The sequence below is a fragment of the Protopterus annectens genome, chromosome 9.part0 (assembly GCF_019279795.1).
Source record: "Protopterus annectens isolate FY-2018-M chromosome 9.part0, PAN1.0, whole genome shotgun sequence".
NCBI classification, from domain to species: domain Eukaryota; kingdom Metazoa; phylum Chordata; order Ceratodontiformes; family Protopteridae; genus Protopterus; species Protopterus annectens.
In genome coordinates, this window is record NC_056743.1 from 684,159,151 (window position 1) to 684,175,117 (window position 15,967).

At 40.5% G+C, this 15,967-nt stretch overlaps 1 protein-coding gene across 1 annotated transcript in view; it reads right to left on the reverse strand.

Annotated features, from left to right (window-relative positions):
* Position 1: 1 nt before the first annotated feature.
* Positions 2 to 15,967, reverse strand: part of TCF19 (transcription factor 19) — a 224,737-nt gene continuing 208,771 nt past the window's right edge. Inside the window, exon 3 of the mRNA XM_044083291.1 lies at positions 2 to 517. Within this exon, the coding sequence (XP_043939226.1) occupies positions 289 to 517 (229 nt within the window). The 3' untranslated portion in view covers positions 2 to 288. The remainder of the gene's footprint in view (positions 518 to 15,967) is intronic.

Here is a 15,967-nt window from a genome sequence, read left to right on the forward strand (position 1 = left end):
CTACCAGAAATAGGATCCTTGAGCAATGGAGTGAAAAACTTTTGACAGAGGCATATGGAGTCTGCTGAAGAGGAAACTGTGCATCACAGGATATTTTATTTGTTGCCTTTTGAAAATTCAGGTGATTCAAGATATATTTTCATTCCTTGAAGCCAGTATATGGCAGGTGCATTGTTTCTGGACAATTTTCTTTCAATCTGTAGATTTGAACTAGTAGGAAACTAGGTATAGCTAATAGCAGCTGGGGGGGGGCTGAAGGCCAAAAATGCTTTCCACAGTCCCTCGCTTTTACGTGCAGCCACAGTGGAAGTCTGCTTCTTTTACAGCACTGTAGTTACAGCCGACGCAAGCTACATGATACCAAGCATCACAGTCATCACACTGCACCCATTCAACTGTGTCATCCTGTGGAAGGTGGCAACGCTCAGCAGCGCACTGCTCCATGGCATACAGCGTCTGGGAGAAGACTTTGCATACATCACCAAGGGGAGTTTTACGTGGTCTTCCACGTCGTTTCCTGGGATAAAAGCAAAGGAGAAAAAAAATATTAAGTAGCATATTATCAAACACATGGTATTTTAAACAGCAGCACACAAGTAGTGAAGAGGTTATTATTGCCAATTAAAAAATATATTTTATACCCTTTACAACTTGACTGCTTATTGAAAGTTCTAAAATCAGACTATACGCCTAGAAGGGATTCTAAACATTACAGCCTCAGATAGCAAAAGCTTTTACTGCTCTACTATTAAACGATCTCAAAGAAAACAAGGACCCACACATTTAACTAAAGCATATAAAAAAAAGCTCCCTGCACAGAAAAAAAAAGCTCACAGTTAAAACAATGAAATGGTTAACGGTCTTTAGAGTCACTGACTATGACTTGAGGGATTACCCACGTTATTCCCTTCTCTATCCATTTTCATGGCCATGCACAACCATTACATTGGTCTTTAGTTAAACTATGTACCTACATTCACTCCATTTCTGAAGGATTCCAAGGCTCCACTACCCTTTGGTGTTTTCTATTCCTCCTTTAAATTTCATGCAGTCTGCCAGTAATGATTGTTTTACACAAAAAGAATGGTGGTAAAAAGTAAGACATTGCACCTTCCTGTACACAACTAACAGCAATTGAATCATCCTTCTTTCAACTGTCAGCAGCAGTCTCCTTGAAGCTGCATGATTTCTAAAACTGAGCACAATACTTCTTTACATTTGACTGTTGGGTAAAAAAAATCAAAACACATCAACTGAGTACTAAACTTTGTCCATTCAGTTGATTCATTTTTATATCTTCTGTCTAGTGCTCTCTCATCACCATTTACGTCCTCAGTTTAAGAGGATTTTATCCATAGGTTGATGGACTGTGACAGAAATCTACTTGATATCTACGTAGGCAACAATTTAAAACAGCATCAGTGGGAAGATCTAGGCAACAATTTAAAACAGCATCAGTGGGAAGGATCAGCAAAACACCGTAAAGATTTTTTTGGAAATTCCAGCAAGGAAACTAATCAAAAGGCTAAAAATAATCCTCCAGATAAGAACAGGGGTAAAAGGTCAAAAAGCTAACAGATTACCACTTTTTAAAGCAATATTCTGATATTCAGAAATCCTTGAGGTCGTCCAGTGACAAAAATGATAATCTGAAAACAGTCAAAAGCAGAACAGTGAAGGATACACCACACTGCTTGCTTTAAAGCTGAACAGATCAAAAAAAAATTGGAATAACCTAGACGGATAGACAAGACTGTATTATGTAAATGGACATGCATTCCTTCCCAGGACTGAAAGGCAGAAAGAGCTTGTAGGATACAAACTCTCAATGCTACATCCACAGAAGCAGCTCAACTCAATCCTAATCAAGCTGAAGACATACCAGGAAAAGGGTTAAATTATGAATGGCAGCGACCGAATATCCTGAAAAAGTGGGAGGTCAGATTTTGTAGAAAATTACTCGGACAAAGCAGCAGAGAAGAAAGTTTGCTATTAAACTGCAGGAAACCTGGAGTATTATTGATCCAAAAATGTTCAGGATTTTTCTTCAAAGTGAAGGAAGAACAAAGATGTAAAATTCCAGGGGATTTGTAGAAAAAAACAAGATAAACTAGATCAGCAAAGAGTCGAAGGGAGTGCTTCAGCTCAGTCTTCAGTCAGTAGACAGACTGCCGCCAAGGAACAGTATGAAAGAATCCACCATGGTGGAACGATGAAAAAAGAAGCCCAGGAACTAATGTGGAAAGTTAGACCTTTGGAATTAAATAAGTCAATAGTGAGGGGGGAAATCAAAAACAGAAAACTGTAGAAACCAGTTAGACTAATGGAGGTGACGCTTCCACCAGGGGATTTTTTTTATTTTTTTTTTTTTATTGATGTAACCTCTTGGTATCTCCCTCCACTGCATTTGCCTGTTACTTCAGGTGGCTACTCCGCACAGGGAATGCCTAGACTAACACTGTCCTCAAATGGGAAGTGTTTACCCATCTCTCCCTGCCATGGCTGCCAGCTCTTCAGATGCTCAAGCTACTACCCTCTCTCTACTTCATTGCCCTTTCCTTGTGCCATTTTTGTTTTATACACAAGTATGAATTTGACAGGATGGGATTTTGATAAATTATGCAGATCTGCATCCAAGGTGGGTATGAAGAGATGCTTTATTTTGCACTACATGTAAAGCCTGTTTTACTAGGTTTAATTTCACAGAAATATAAAGGACATTGATAACTGGTAGCATGAAGTGTGGGGAAGGATAAAAATAATCTGTGTACATGTTAATCTTATGGCTTAATAGCTCTGGCTTCTTTAACAGCTGGGATTTACTGAAGGACAGTAAGCAGCTTTGCATGTTTTTCATCCAAAAATATAACAATGCAACTGAGTAAGCATGAGTTTTAAAGTAGATGGTCTGCAAGTGTAAATAAACGAGAAAGGTTAAAGTAAAAGAGAAAAGTGTTATGCTTCCTTTAGAACAGCCATGCTTTCTCAGAATACCACAAGTGGTTACAAAACAGCATTAGAAAAAGATGGGGAATAATGTTTGCACATTGTCAGTGCTGGCTGCTCAACTGAGGGAACCAGTGACATGACTGTAGTAAGATGTGTGTTTTGCCAATTAAATGCACACAAGTAATCTTTTCCCCATAAAATCCTTTACGCTTTGCACTTAAAGACTAAATTTGGTCCCTGGGAAGAGAGGGCAACTTAACTCTGCAAGTCTTCATTCAGTAGCAGCAAAGAGCATAGGGGAGGCTTTGTAAAGGGGAAGTGCAGCCTGTGGGGAAAATAAAAGCTTCTGGCTGGTTAGCAACATGGAACCCTTAAGAATGTAAATGATTGGTTCCAGGGCTTTTGAGAAAGTGTGTAAAAAGTCTTATTTCTGTCCAAATATCTTCGTTGCATATAGACACATCAGGTAAGAAGCATCCTCTCCCTTGTTTTTTTGGGTCAGGATGCAACATATGGAGTTGAATGGTCTGGTTAACAGTAAATTCAAAGTTGATTTAGGCATCAAGGAAGGGATGGTTCTGGGACTCTTTCCCTGCAAAAGATCAAAAAAGGCTTAGACGACATAAGATCTACAATTCAGATGGTTTACAATTAGATTTGTGAACCCAGCTCGAGCGAATACTGAAAGGGAGAGAGGAAAGCACTGAATGTCATAAGATCATAGGAAGTTACTAGGCTATTGGCCCTGTGGCTCTTATAAGCCTAGCCAAGAGTACATCCCAGGTTTAGACAAGTCAGCACCAGATGCCCCTGTCCAGCAGGGACACAGGTGGAATCCCAGGTGTATTTTCGGTTTCCCATCAGTTATCCAGGTTGTACTTGAAAAGGGATAATGAGATACTGCGCTAGATATGGAGAGGGAGTCTATTTCACAGATGGGGGGAGTCTCTGGGACACATCTGACCTGCCAACAAGTCCTATCGATGTCACACACCAGGTTGCGGTCACACATGTGGATTACACAAGTGGAGCTTAACTTGAGGATGTGAGTCAGTCGAAGTCCAAAACAGCAATCCATGGGACTTGTAAGACTAGCTGGTTCAAATGGAGCAAATGTAAGCTTTTCCAAAACAAAACTGAGATCCCAAGGAGAAGCCACAGTTTTTTTTTTTTTTTTTTTTAAAAGGTCTCTTATACAATACCCCTTTCAAAAACATTTTGACAAGGGACTATCATAAAAAGAGGGGATCCATAGGGAGACATATTGAAATGGCAAACTAGGAACCTTGATAAAGGAGTAACAGGCCCTAGGAAGGTGACTCAAAAATATTGTAAAATCAGGGAAACACTAGCCCTTAATGGGTGCTAGTTATATTGTTATCAACTAGGAAACCTTTTCCTTTTATTAATAGATTTTTTTTAACAGCAGGCATTCTTGCCTCCATTAGTACCTGCTGCACATCTTCAGTAAACAGATCCCTAAAAAGGTATTATGACCCTATCATCCAAGCAGGCAGTTGAAGTTGTTTGGTGTTGGGATGCATCAAACATCCTGTTCTAGTGTGAGTAGACCCAGTCTGTAAGTAAGCTTATGGTAACTGCCCAATTCCAAAAGGGAGAACCACTGTTGCGTGGGACAGAAGGAAGTCACAATAATGTTCGGGGATTCCCTCCGAATTTTCAGAACTCTGGATATCAGTGAAGTGTATAGGAACACTTCAAAAAATACCTTGGTCTACTGGATGTTCATGCATGGAGTCTTGGAGAAGAATTTTGCCAGCTGATTATGCCTGCTCTCTGAACAGTCTACTCGAGGAACTCCCACAGATTATCAGATCTTGAAGACCTCATGACCTAGTTTTTGTTCATGAGGTCTGCCTTTGTTCTGCTCAAGTCAAAACTGTGTGACAGACAAGCTAATGGAATGTAGGAAGCATGCAGTGAGATTTTGCTGTAAAGCTAAATCTCATGCTAACATGGCTAGTCTGCATAGAGAGCAAGACTTGCCCCCACTCCCCCCTTGTTTATCTACCACATCACTGTGGTATTGTCTATAGCAAAATGGTCTTTAGGATCAAAGGTTATTCGAAGAATCAAGTGCCTTGATAAGGGCAAGCACCTTTGTGTTTGGGTCTGTCTTTGATGTTTTGACACTGCTCCCTAGGCAAGTCCAAGGCACCTGTGGTGATTGCTTTGGAGCAGGAGGGATATTTGAGGACTCCACCAAATGACTTCTCTTCTCAAATCCCAGAGATGGAATATGAAAAGATAATGGATTTTGGTGCTGGGACCAAAGAGACTTCTGATACCATTGCAGTGTTCTCACGTGGAGTCTTGTCAGAGGTATCATGAGAATCAGATGCCACGAGACCCAGCATCCTGAGTATTCCCTCGCACTGACTGAACTCTGAGGGGGAAAGCACCTGGGAAAGATCTAAATACAGATTTATTTTTCGCACAGAAGAAAAGATCTTTATACTGAAGTGTCTAGCAAATGCCCCAGGAACACAATCCTGTGTTATGGAGTCAAAAGAGACTTTCAAATGTATCTTGTAATCTCAGTCTGCACAGATCTCACCCAAATTAGAGAATTCTGACACTTTTGAAAAAGACTTTGCAAAGGTACACAAGTCATCTAAATATGGAAAAATGCAGATAACCCTGTGCCTGCAACATGCTACAACAGGAGCTAGACACTTGTATGAAGACTGTTGGAGCAGTGGATAGCTCAGAGGATAAGGCAGGAAACTGATAAAGGGGTTCTGTCTGGATCAAATTATTAAGAAACATCTGAAGTCTGGATGGATAGGAATGTGGTAAGAATCTTTTAAAACAGTACAGTTGTGTAAAATCTTACTATAAAAGTTGAAGACCTTCTCTTCACTGTTGCAGTATTCTTAATGTTTGGGATCTCCCACTCATGGCAGCCTAACATTCAGCCAGTATATCAAAGCCTAATGATCTTGTATGTGCAGTACGTCACACATGCTCCCCGCACAGAACATAGGTCATAAAAGTGATGTGCACATGCAGCTACACTAAACTAAATAGCACCAGGAGAGAAGTCATCCACAAGACAAAGGAATCTATGCACATCCAGAAGAAAAAAAAATGCAGAAAAAGGGGAAACCTTCAACCAGTAGGGAATCCAAAACAAAAACCAGAACAGGGGGTTGGAGTAAGGAGCAAATACTGCAAAAGTGGAGAAGGACATCTACTTTTATGGCAAGATTTTGCACAACTGTACTACGGACCCTCTATATCAACATTAGTAAAAAATCACAGCAGAATCAACAACGTAAATAAACCAAAAGGTACAGGACGGCACAACGAGTCCTCAGCTTGAACAGGTCCCAGTTTATTTATGAAACAACACTAGTGATCCAAAACGAACAAATGAGAAATCCAAAACGAACATTTTGGATTACTACTTGTTCGTTTTGGATTTCTCATTTGTTTGTTTTGGATCACTAGTGTTGTTTCATTTATATCAACATCAGGGAAGAGTAAAAAAGCTAAAGAAACAGAATGGGATATGGAAGGGTGAGAAAAGCCCTCAAATCCATAAACATTTTTAGAGCCTCCTTGTTGATTTTCTGCCATTTTAAATTTTTAAGCGTCGCACTATTTTTCTGCTGTGTTAAACATGCTCTAGTGTTTCCCGCTAAAACTAGGGTAGTTAGTAGCTGTAGCATAATCCAGATTCAGGTTCACTGCTTCTGAAACTGTTTGCAGTGGTTTGTTTGTTCTGAGCATGTTTTCCAGGCCATCTTGAATTGGCTTATCTGCACTTCATTGACAGAATTGTGCTGATTTGGACCTGTGTGGTAAAGGGAGGCCAGTCTAGGGATTGGAATAAAGCAACATCACTGGTCCTTCAGAATCTTTTTAAAGTTTTTAGCTTCTGGTATTTAGGCCCTGCATTTGATCAGGTTTCTGCTGGTTTGTGCATTGTGCAGCACTGTGCAATTTGTGCACCAAAGCCAGACAGTTGACTTTAACAAATTTTCCCTAAAGCCCAGGCAGAAATATCCATCCACTGAGCTCCCCAGTGATCAATTCTGAAAAGCTACCCCCCAGTGACAGTCTTCAACCTAGCATTATGGACAGTTGGACTACCCTTGTTTCTCTTGCCAACCTTGATGGCTTGGGTCTCGAGGCAGTATAGCAACTGAACCAAACGAAGCACCACGAAATTCACAAACCAAAAACCAGAAGTCCAAGGTGAGGAAGCAAAGTTCATAAAAAACGTTCAATAAGGCATAAACCACAAGAAAATAGCGTAGTAACAGTTTAATAGCCGCTTTCGTCAAAAGACTTCATCAGAATACAGACTAAAAGAAACACCCATCTTTAAATAACACATCAATTAAATAATTAGCCAATCTTAAAAATCTCAATTAAAAATGATACAACTTTAAAGTGCTAGTGCAGATTAGTTGAACAGAGATATTTTTGTCAATACTTAATTTACTATTCCTTAAAAAACATTTAATATTGATCGTCTCATTTAAGCCTGGGTATTGATCAGATTTTAATCTGATTTGCCACAGTGCTTCTCTTTGTTCAACAAAATTCCTAAAATCACCCCCCCTTAAGTCAGTTTTACAAACTTCAACAACAGTAAATAAAAATTTACTAAAATTCTTACACACAAGTGAATGTTTAAACAAGGCATTTGATTCATCATGGGTCTTAATACTATATACATGTTCACGAATACGTGTTTTTAGACACCTGGTCGTCATTCCAACATAAAAAGCTGGACATGAACTACATAGACCGATGTAAATCACCCCCTTAGTACAACAATTAACATGTTCTGGTACGTGGAAGGTCCTGTCAAAAGTTTCAGTAACTATCATCGGTCCTAAAGACAAAAACCTACACATGTTACAATTGTAACAAGGAAAAACACCCTTAGTGCTAATACTGTTGTTAACTCTTTGCATATTATTAACCTCCAATGCCTTTTTAATGTTATAAGTATTTCTAAAAACAAAATTCGGTTTCTCACCCAGCACTTTAGAAATATCAACATTCCTTTGTATAATTTTCCAATTTCTTTCAATTAAATTCTTTATAGACTACCCATCAATACTCATTCCCAAAGAACAGACCGATCCATCTAAACCGGTATTTGTATGTGTTTTGGAAACTAATGCAGCAATTTTGTTGCCTTCATTGTAATCAAATAATGCTGGATAATTAGCATTTCTCTTACTCAATACTAATGTTGCAATGTCATCCAACATATGTCTAGGATATCCTCTATTAAGGAACAAATTTTTAATAAAAACAATTTCATCCATCAAATCATGTTTGGACGATGTCATTCGACATGCCCTAATAATTTGTCCCTTAGGGATATTTTTGATGGTGTGTTTTTGGTGGGCGCTATCAAAATGAAGATAACTGTTTGTAAAAGTTTCTTTGCGGTATATCTTACAGTTAAATCTTCCTTCCATAGTGTCCCATCTCAAGGAAACATCTAAAAAATTGACACACAATCCTGAGCTTCCTAAGGTAAATTTCAAAAAACTAACCTGTTGATTGATCTTCATAAGAAAATTCTCAATAGTACCTTTATTACCTTCAATAATGAAAAACAAATAATCAACAAATCTAAAATATAACATGTGAAAACTGGTTTTCAGTGAGCTCAGAAAAAAATCCTCCCACCACGACATAACCAAATTGGCATAAGAAGGGGCGGCCGAAGACCCCATGGCAACACCCCTCTTGTCTATAATAGGTGTGCCCAAACAAAAAATAGTTATGATGTAACAAAATATCCAGAAACCTACAGATCGTAGAAACCTGACCTGTACTAAATTCTTTATATTTACTTAATAAGGTACGTATGGCTTCAACACCTTCGTTGAAAAAAAGAAAAAAAGATTCATGGCATTTTTTAAACAGGTTTAATAAGTTTGCCATAGAACGTATTTTTGATCCCAAGAAGCACACTATGTTTACCATAGACGTGGTTTCCTTATTTACTTGCATCCCCCATGACGAAGGTGTTGAAGCCATACGTACCTTAAGTAAATAAAGAATTTAGTACAGGTCAGGTTTCTACGATCTGTAGGTTTCTGGATATTTTGTTACATCATAACTATTTTTTGTTTGGGCACACCTATTATAGACAAAAGAGGGGTGTTGCCATGGGGTCTTCGGCCGCCCCTTCTTATGCCAATTTGGTTATGTCGTGGTGGGAGGATTTTTTTCTGAGCTCACTGAAAACCAGTTTTCACATGTTGTTATATTTTAGATTTGTTGATGATTTGTTTTTCATTATTGAAGGTAATAAAGGTACCATTGAGAATTTTCTTATGAAGATCAATCAACAGGTTAGTTTTTTGAAATTTACCTTAGGAAGCTCAGGATTGTGTCAATTTTTTTAGATGTTTCCTTGAGATGGGACACTATGGAAGGAAGATTTAACAGTAAGATATACCGCAAAGAAACTTTTACAAACAGTTATCTTCATTTTGATAGCGCCCACCAAAAACACACCATCAAAAATATCCCTAAGGGACAAATTATTAGGGCATGTCGAATGACATCGTCCGAACATGATTTGATGGATGAAATTGTTTTTATTAAAAATTTGTTCCTTAATAGAGGATATCCTAGACATATGTTGGATGACATTGCAACATTAGTATTGAGTAAGAGAAATGCTAATTATCCAGCATTACTTGATTACAATGAAGGCAACAAAATTGCTACATTAGTTTCCAAAACACATACAAATACCGGTTTAGATGGACCGGTCTGTTCTTTAGGAATGAGTATTGATGGGCAGTCTATAAAGAATTTAATTGAAAGAAATTGGAAAATTATACAAGGGAATGTTGATATTTCTAAAGTGCTGGGTGAGAAACCGAATTTTGTTTTTAGAAATACTTATAACATTAAAAAGGCATTGGAGGTTAATAATATGCAAAGAGTTAACAACAGTATTAGCACTAAGGGTGTTTTTCCTTGTTACAATTGTAACATGTGTAGGTTTTTGTCTTTAGGACCGATGATAGTTATTGAAACTTTTGACAGGACCTTCCACGTACCAGAACATGTTAATTGTTGTACCAAGGGGGTGATTTACATCGGTCTATGTAGTTCTTGTCCAGCTTTTTATGTTGGAATGACGACCAGGTGTCTAAAAACACGTATTCGTGAACATGTATATAGTATTAAGACCCATGATGAATCAAATGCCTTGTTTAAACATTCACTTGTGTGTAAGAATTTTAGTAAATTTTTATTTACTGTTGTTGAAGTTTGTAAAACTGACTTAAGGGGGGGTGATTTTAGGAATTTTGTTGAACAAAGAGAAGCACTGTGGCAAATCAGATTAAAATCTGATCAATACCCAGGCTTAAATGAGACAATCAATATTAAATGTTTAAGGAATAGTAAATTAAGTATTGACAAAAATATCTCTGTATCTCTGTTCAACTAATCTGCACTAGCACTTTAAAGTTGTATCATTTTTAATTGAGATTTTTAAGATTGGCTAATTATTTAATTGATGTGTTATTTAAAGATGGGCGTTTCTTTTAGTCTGTATTATGATGAAGTCTTTTGACGAAAGCGGCTATTAAACTGTTACTACGCTATTTCCTTGTGGTTTATGCCTTATTGAACGTTCTTTATGAACTTTGCTTCCTCACCTTGGACTTCTGGTTTTCAGTATAGCAACTGCCTCATGTACACAGACAACCCTCTACTAGTAACACAGTAGTACACAGTGCAAGAGACATTTAACACCAATAATCTAGAATCCATGTTCTCTCTCAAAACACGGAGAAGGTTGTCAACTCACCCACCACTACACTACATATGCACATAGCATGCATCAAACACGTAAATAGACATGCGTGGAAATTCTCTAGAAAAACTTACCAAAACACAGGACTGCTACAACTAACAGTTCCCACAACACCTAAAACAAATAACACTCTCGCCCACAAAGCTCAACACAAGCCAAATTTTCTTGTCATTGGAAACTCAGTAGTGAGACACACTGATGTCCCACTCACCAGGTTGGACAATGTCACGGTCAGCTGCCTGCCCAGTGCCAGGAATTGTCAGATAATGCATGCACTTGTGTGTCTCAGCAACAAGTACCGTTATGACTCTTGTCATAGTTCATGTTGGTGTGAATGACCTGAGACGTACCTCACTGGACTAGATGGGGAGAGAGAGATGATTGAGTGTTCCAGGCAATATGTCCCCTAGCCTTGAGCAGCATACTACCCTCACCTAGAATGATGCCACAATATAAACAAAAAATGTTTGATTTCAATAACTGGCTCAGTTTTTGTCATTCAAAGGGGATCCAGTTCCTGTCAGCCTGGGAAGCCAGGGTCGATAATCCTTGCTGCTTTGTCAGAGGCTGTTTGCATCTGGCACCTATAGGCTTTCTGCTGCTGCAAAGGCTCTTGCCATGTAGTGGTGTCACTACTGGTGGTTAGACACAAAACATTTTGTTTGTTACATTTTCCCTTAGCACTTTGCTTGTGATCCTCCAGAAGTTTTTTCATGGCCCTGTTCTACTGTCAGGTGGAATACTAAACCTAGCATCAGAGCTACCAACACACCTCTGACCCCATACCTTCACCCCAGGGGTTCCACTTGTGTCCCTCTTGGACAGGGTCAATAGATGCTGATTGAGGAAATAAGGGAAAGAACATGGCTAGGCTTGTAAGAGCCCTAGGACCATTAGCCTAGTAACTTCTTATGATCCTGCCCCATAGTGCCTTTTTCAAGTAAGGCCTCAAACATTACAGACATAACATTAACCAATCAGAACAAAATAAGGGTCATGCTGCTAAATGCTAGGAGCTTAAACCAATAACTGCACTCCTTGGAAGCACTTCTATCACTAGAAGTTGTAGATGTTTAGTCACAGAAACCTGGTTAAGTCTTTGGAGTGTACCCCGGCCTTGCAAGGCTACAATGCCTTCCACACCGTCAGACTGCAAAACAAATGTGTGAAAACCAAAGGAAGTGGTGTTTCAATCTATATTAGAGATGCATTCACCTCCTGTCTAGTTAGACTGGACAACTCCATGGAGTTACTCCAGGTCCAGGTTACTGTGGGGGGTAAGACCCCCAAATTCAGGTAACAGCCAGTTATGGATCCCCCTCCGTGGGTCGCAATGCCCACGAAGCCTACTTGACCAAACTGGAGACAATCCAAATTTTACCACACTGGTTATGGGGGGTTTCAATAATCCCACCCTCAGCTGGGAAACCTATGCTAGCCCTAACTCGCTAGCTCAGAAGTTCCTTGACCTTGTCGATTCAAATGCCCTGGAACAAACTGTCAATACCCCCGACAAGGGGAGCAAACATTCCAGATCTGGTCCTCAGCAACATTTCAAACGGATACACTGCCACAACTGTAACTGCAGCGGCGGTGCTGCGGTAGCATTGTCGCCTCACAGTAAGACGTTGTCCTGTTAGATTCTCAGTTAGAGCATCTTCTGTGTGGAGACATGCGTGAATGGGCGTTCTTTCGTTGAAGGTTGTGCGTCAGGGCCAGCAACTCAGCACGTAAAACTCTACTGCCAAATCATTAGCGGACCAGTGTTCCGCTGTGGCGACCCCTAACCGAGAAAACGCTGAAAGACAACACTGCCACAACTGTCAGACCCTCATTAGTTAAAACTGACCACAAATCAGTAACCTTTGAGATGTCACTAACACCAGAAAGTACAGTTGTGTACACTTACCATAAATGTAGATGTTAGAGTGTATTCACTGTTGCAGTCATTACATTTAGGTAATCTGCTGGCAGGTTGCCCTCAGTCGGCCTGAATTCCAAAGTCTTGGGTCCTGCGTCGATTGCTGTCTCCTCTTCCATGACGTCAGGGGTATAAAACAAGCAGCAGACGCCATTTTCTTTAGTTTGTCTTGCCCCAGATGTCAGGTGCCCCCCAAAAGGTAGCAAATATATATATATATATATATATATATATATATATATATATATATATATATATATATATATATATATACATGTAGTGAAGGAAAGAAACTCCAGAATGAAAGGGGGATGGCGGGCAGTTAACCTGGACTGCAACAGTGAATACATTCGAACATCTACATTTATGGTAAGTGTACACAACTGCACATTGTTCTTAGTGTTTTCACTGCTGCAGTCATTACATTTGGGTAGGATCCCAAAGCTATGGATGGGAGGCTAGAATTAAACAGCATTAGGGGCAGCTATACGGCCCTGCAGAACTGCAGTGACAAAGCCTGCCCTGGAATTAGAGAGACAAAGATAATGCTTTGTAAAGGTGTGAACAGAACTCCAAGTAGCAGCCTCTAGAATGTCTTTGGTTGGTACTCCTCTGAGAAAGGCTGCTGAAGTAGCTGCAGCTCTGGTGGAATGAGACCTAATGCCCTTGGGCACAGGTTTGCGATGCAAGTAGCAGAAACAAATGCAGTGGCTTATCTACTTTGAAATAGTCTGTTTTGAAATAGCCTTTCCTTCTGATCCTGCAGCATATGTCACTAGTAATTGCTCAGTTTTTCTTAGAGCTTTAGTCCTGCTCAAGTAGAATCTTGGCTGTCTGTGTATTGGATTGCTTTGAAAATGTGACCAAGGCCATTGACTAGGCAAATCTGTGCACACAGCATACTTCGACTTGGCAAAGGCTTGACACACAATCCCACATTCAGGCATTACAGATAAACTTGGCAAACTGAATGCAAACCCTTTGTTGTATTAACCAGCTGACCTGTTACCAACGGGGTGCCACAGGGGTCACTGCTGGGCTCCCTACTGTTTGGTATATACTTCACAGAAGTTCAGATAAAAATGAATGGGTTGCGGCTGACGAAGATTGCAGACTGTAAACTAGATGCAATCATTGAATGCCCAAATGTCAGTATACTCTAGGAAGGTCTCATGCAGACCAACGATTGGTCTGTTGGCCACAGTCTCAAACTGAACACAAAGAAATGCATCATTCCCTTCAGCACAATGTCCCATCACACTTTCAAATCAACAATATTCCAAGTACCCATGTAGTGGTAAGGGACCTGGGATCACAAGTTGAGAGACCTTAACTTCGACCACCATGTATCTACTGTGGTAAGGAAAGCTTTCTACATAGACTTGATTAGTAAAAGCATCATCTTGAGAGCAAAAGTTATAACCCCCCCAGTCAGTGGATTCTAAGAAAGAATATCAAGGGGCTCAAGCATATGCCTTACATAGACCGAAAGTCGGTGTCACTATACTCCATACTGTATAGACTTCTTAGGGGAGACTTATGACTGGCCTACAGAGCAATTCAAGACCAAAACCTAAAACTTGCTGCATATCCGTAAATCAGTGTCCACACGGACAAAGGCTACCCGTTCAAAGGATCTAAATATTGCCTGCGACAAATAGGACATGACGGAGGGACAGATTTATCTCCCAGCAACTGCTGCTTCTTTGTAACAGGCTACTAATTCATGTGCATACCCCTGGGGCAGCAGCAAGGCCAATGGCCAAAGCAGAGAAAGTACAGTTGTGTACACTTACCATAAATGTAGATGCTAGAGAGTATTCACTGTTGCAGTCATCACACTTGGGTTATCCTGCCAGGGGTAGCCCTCAGTCGGCCCGAATACCAGAGGCTTAGTATTTCTGCGTTGGTTGCTGTCGCTCCAGGACTGACGTCAGGTTGTCAGTGGTATAAAAACAGGCAGCCGATGCCATTACATCAGTTTTTCTTGCCCCAAATATCAGGAGCACCCAAATAGGGAGCTAGGTTATGGCGGACCACCACCACCAGTAGAAAGTAAATACCAAATAGCCCTGTAAAGAGTGAGGAAGAGAGAGACAAGGGGGATGGATGGTAGGAAACCAGGACTGCAACAGTGAATACACTCAAACATCTACATTTATGGTAAGTGTACACAACTGTACTATGTTCTTTGTGTTTCACTGTTGCAGTCATCACACTTGGGTTGATTCCCAAAGCTGAAAAACGGGTGGAGGCAGTCATGAAGTGTTGGGGCTGGCTAGTATGCACTGCAGGACTGCGGTTGCAAAGCCTGCCCTTGATTCGGAAAAGATAGGCAGGTGGGTAATGCTTGGTGAAGGTATGAATAGAACTCCATGTTGCAGCTTCCAGGATTGTCCCTGGTAGGGACCCCTCTGCCAAAAGGCTGTAGAGGTGAAAGTTGCCTTCGTGGAATGTGTTCTGACCCTCTGTGGGGGGTTTCCTGTGGTATTTGTAACAGAAATGGATACAGTGTGCTATCCATTTGGAAATGGTTTGTTTTGATATTGCCTTGCCCTCTGATCCCTGATGCAAAGCTGACTGGCCAGATTTCCTAAAGGGCTTAGTCCTATCCAGGTAGAATCTGAGCAGTCTGTGCACATCTAGAGTGCAGGATCCTTTCCCCCTTATTTTGAGGTTTAGGGAAAAAGGTGGGCAAATGAATAGATTGGTTGAGAGCCACAATGGACACCCCTTTAGGCATGAAAATTGGGTTAGTCCTGAGGGAAACCCTGTCAGCATGAAAAATGATGAAGGGTTCTACAGCCATGGGTGCTTGTAGCTCAGGCACTCTTCTAGCTGAAGTGATGGCCAGAAGCAAGGCTGTTTTCCAAGAGAGGAATTTTAACTCTGCTGAAGCTGTAGGCTCAAAGAGGGGTAGCGTGAGCTTTTCCAACACAAAGTTAAGGTCCCAAGCAGGGGTAGGGGTTCTTCTGGGTGGCCTTTAGTGGTTAGCCCCTCGAAGGAACTGCTTGATGAGAGAGAGTGTGAAAGAGAGGTGGCTCTGTGCTGTAATGAGCAGAGATGACAGACGCATGGATTTAACAGAAGAGAAGGATAAGGCCTCTGTGAAGTAGGTTGGCTAGGTAATCCAGGATGAGAGGTAAGGAGGCTGTGCTGGTTCAGCTCCTTTAGCTTGGATCCAGGAACACCACCTTTTCCACTTGTCAGCATAGGATTTTCTAGTGCTGGGTCATCTGGCTTCATGTATAACATCCAGG